Source organism: Poecilia latipinna, unplaced genomic scaffold (genome assembly GCF_001443285.1).
Source record: "Poecilia latipinna isolate Pla-1442-1.1 unplaced genomic scaffold, P_latipinna-1.0 Scaffold1812, whole genome shotgun sequence".
NCBI classification, from domain to species: domain Eukaryota; kingdom Metazoa; phylum Chordata; class Actinopteri; order Cyprinodontiformes; family Poeciliidae; genus Poecilia; species Poecilia latipinna.
In genome coordinates this window covers 79,735-82,501 of record NW_015114428.1, presented here as the reverse complement: position 1 = coordinate 82,501, position 2,767 = coordinate 79,735, and the positions used below count along the sequence as shown (strand labels likewise).

The 2,767-nt window shown below is 51.0% G+C and overlaps 1 protein-coding gene across 1 annotated transcript in view; it reads right to left on the bottom strand.

Annotated features, from left to right (window-relative positions):
• Positions 1–2,767, bottom strand: part of lmbrd2b (LMBR1 domain containing 2b) — a 26,376-nt gene that overhangs the window by 17,640 nt on the left and 5,969 nt on the right. The window contains exons 2-5 of the mRNA XM_015014400.1: positions 2,361–2,569; positions 2,160–2,284; positions 1,017–1,118; positions 762–938 (exon numbers count right to left, since the gene is read on the bottom strand). Coding sequence (XP_014869886.1) covers positions 762–938; positions 1,017–1,118; positions 2,160–2,284; positions 2,361–2,534 — 578 coding nt within the window. The 5' untranslated portion in view covers positions 2,535–2,569. The remainder of the gene's footprint in view (positions 1–761; positions 939–1,016; positions 1,119–2,159; positions 2,285–2,360; positions 2,570–2,767) is intronic.

The window sequence follows — 2,767 nt, the reverse complement described above, 5'->3', positions numbered from 1 at the left end:
GGTCAGGGACCAGGTCAGGGACCGGGTCAGAGGACCGGCTCAGGGACCGGGTCAGGGACCAGGTCAGGGACCGGGTCAGGGACGGGGCCAGGGGACCGGGTCAGAGGACCGAGTCAGGGACCAGGTCAGAGGACCGGGTCAGGTACGGGGTCAAAGGACCGGGTCAGAGAACTGAGTCAGAGGACCGAGTCAGGGACCGCGTCAGAGGACTGAGTCAGGGACCAGGTCAGAGGACCGGGTCAGGGACCAGGTCAGAGAACCGAGTCAGGGACCGGGTCAGGTACGGGGTCAAAGGACCGGGTCAGAGAACTGAATCAGGGGACCGAGTCAGGGACCGGGTCAGAGGACCGAGTCAGGGACCAGGTCAGAGGACCGGGTCCAGTCCCGCTCACTGACCTGGTCTCTGCCATCAGACCACTTGATCAAATGGCATCAACATCATATCTCAGATTTATTCCATTCCTTAATCAAAATAATCAGTGAATATCAGATTAATAATCAATTAATCGCCAGAACTGATTGATGTCAGAATAATTGATTTTTAAAATATTTGCTAGCTATTCCAAATCATGATCAGGACAACGATCAGAGACGAATCTCCAACCTGGTAGAGGCTCAGAGAGGGGAGAGAAATCCCTGGAAACCTGTGACCTGTTGTTTGCTGCACTATGGAGAACCACTCAGCTGACGCTAAACCTGCTCCAAGCTTGACCCAATAGTCAGAACCAGGCAGTGACCCGGGTCAGGTCAGCATGCCTCACCAGGACAGGTGAGACAGCGGCCAGTCGGGATGAACCGCCACGTAGATGAGCAGCGAGCCGAAGATCAGCAGGTAGGTCCCGTAGTAGATGGCGTTCTCGATGAGCGCCGTCTTGATCTTCCCGGTGATGGAGAACCCTCCGGAGCGAGCGTACGACTGCATGAAGGGCAGCAGCAGCCTGGGAACAGCAGCAGAGAGTCAGAGCAGTTCCAGAACCGGCCGGCCGGCAGGCGAGGCGGATCCGGGTCCAACCCACCAGGTGAGGCACTGAGAGGTCCAGTACACCACCCTCCAGAACACGGGCATGATGCCTTCAGGGATGTAGCTCCAGGGCCGGTGGCACGGCGACGGGATGGGCCTGGAGACGGAAACCAAACGTCAGCTTCCACCAGACGGGAAAAATCATCCAATCACCGAGATTCCAAAGGCAGGCTGACCAATAGCACATCAACAGGAAATAAATCATCCAATCACACGCTTCCAAACCCTCACTGATCAATGACCAGAGAATCCTGGTCAGGAAGTCTGAAAATATCACTGGGCAATTCTGTGTTGTATCCAGATATGAACAAAACCTAAACACCAACAATAAAGTCATAATGATGCAAACATAGAAAGGAAAACTAAAACAAGCAAACAATGCTCAGCCTGGTGGGGGAGCAAGGAAAGCCTGGTGGCCCGCCAGGCTGAGAATCCTCTGAGGAAACCGTTCTTCTTCAGAAAACCCAAAAACCACCAGAGGCGAGTGAAACTGAGGACGTTAGACAGAGAAACACAGCAGCTGGAAACGGAACAAATGTTTGGTCCCAACAGAACCAACGGTACCGGACCACCAGGAGGAAAACAACACTAACGTCCTGCAGACAGGAGAAAAGTTACTGTTCATTAATATTCTCTAATTATCACCTGACTAATGTACCTCTGGTCCTACACATGTAGGACTGAATCGATTAATGCTGATTAATCGATTATTGAAATAACCATCAACTACTTTAGTAATCTCCTAATAGTTAACTGGAGAACAAAACTGAAAAACAGGCATGAGATAAAAAACAACATATTCAGAGCAGAAATTTATCCAGAACTTAATGAAACACTTTGGTCAGTTTTAGCTTCTGTAAAGGAATGCTGCTATTTTAGGAAATGTTTATTTTCTTAATAAAAAAGAAATGTGTTTATTTATTTAATGCATTTCCAATATGGTATGAAAAACACTAAGTGGTTAAATGAAGAATCTGTAGAATCAGACAATTTAGTTATCCGATTAATCAATTAATCATCAGAATAATTGATAGATTAATAGATTCAGTCGTTGGCTGAGATCATCTTCGTCACTTTGGGTTTATTCTGGAACCATAAATATTCATATTCATAACAACAGGAAGGCTCATCTTCCTACCTTCTGGTCGGAGCCATGCTGACGTTGGGCGGGTTGGGCCCACTGGACCCGGTCCGGTTGGTCGGGCTGACGGTGGACACAGTAAGGTGTTCCTCATGGTCTTCGATGCACTGCCTGTAGATGGTCTGTAGGGGGCAGAAACACAGGTTGGACCTGCTGGTTTCAGTGGGCGGCGCGGCGCCGGGCCCGGTCGGTACCGACCGTGCTGACGTCCAGCGGCAGGATGAAGACGATGAGGAAGCACAGGTACCAGGCCAGTAGCGTGCCGAACAGAACCATGCGCTGCTGCTTCCGGAAGTCTCCGTAGCGATGCAGCAGGAAGAGAGCCAAGAAGAAGACCAGGACGATCTCCAGGCCGAGCGCCGCGCCGCTCATGGTGCCGCAGCGCCCCCTGCAGGTCACACAGCAGCCTGCAGCAGAACCAGGCACAGCGGAAGGACGAATCCGTCACAAACCCCAACGACTGTTTGGGGTTAAAACCACAGACATGAATACTAGACCCTCACTGGGCGCTGAGTCCTACGTAACAGCGGCCGCCATCTTGTATGTGGCAGCAGAGGATCGGAGCTCCTTCAGTCCTGTTCTGTGTGTTTCAACCGTTTTACGAA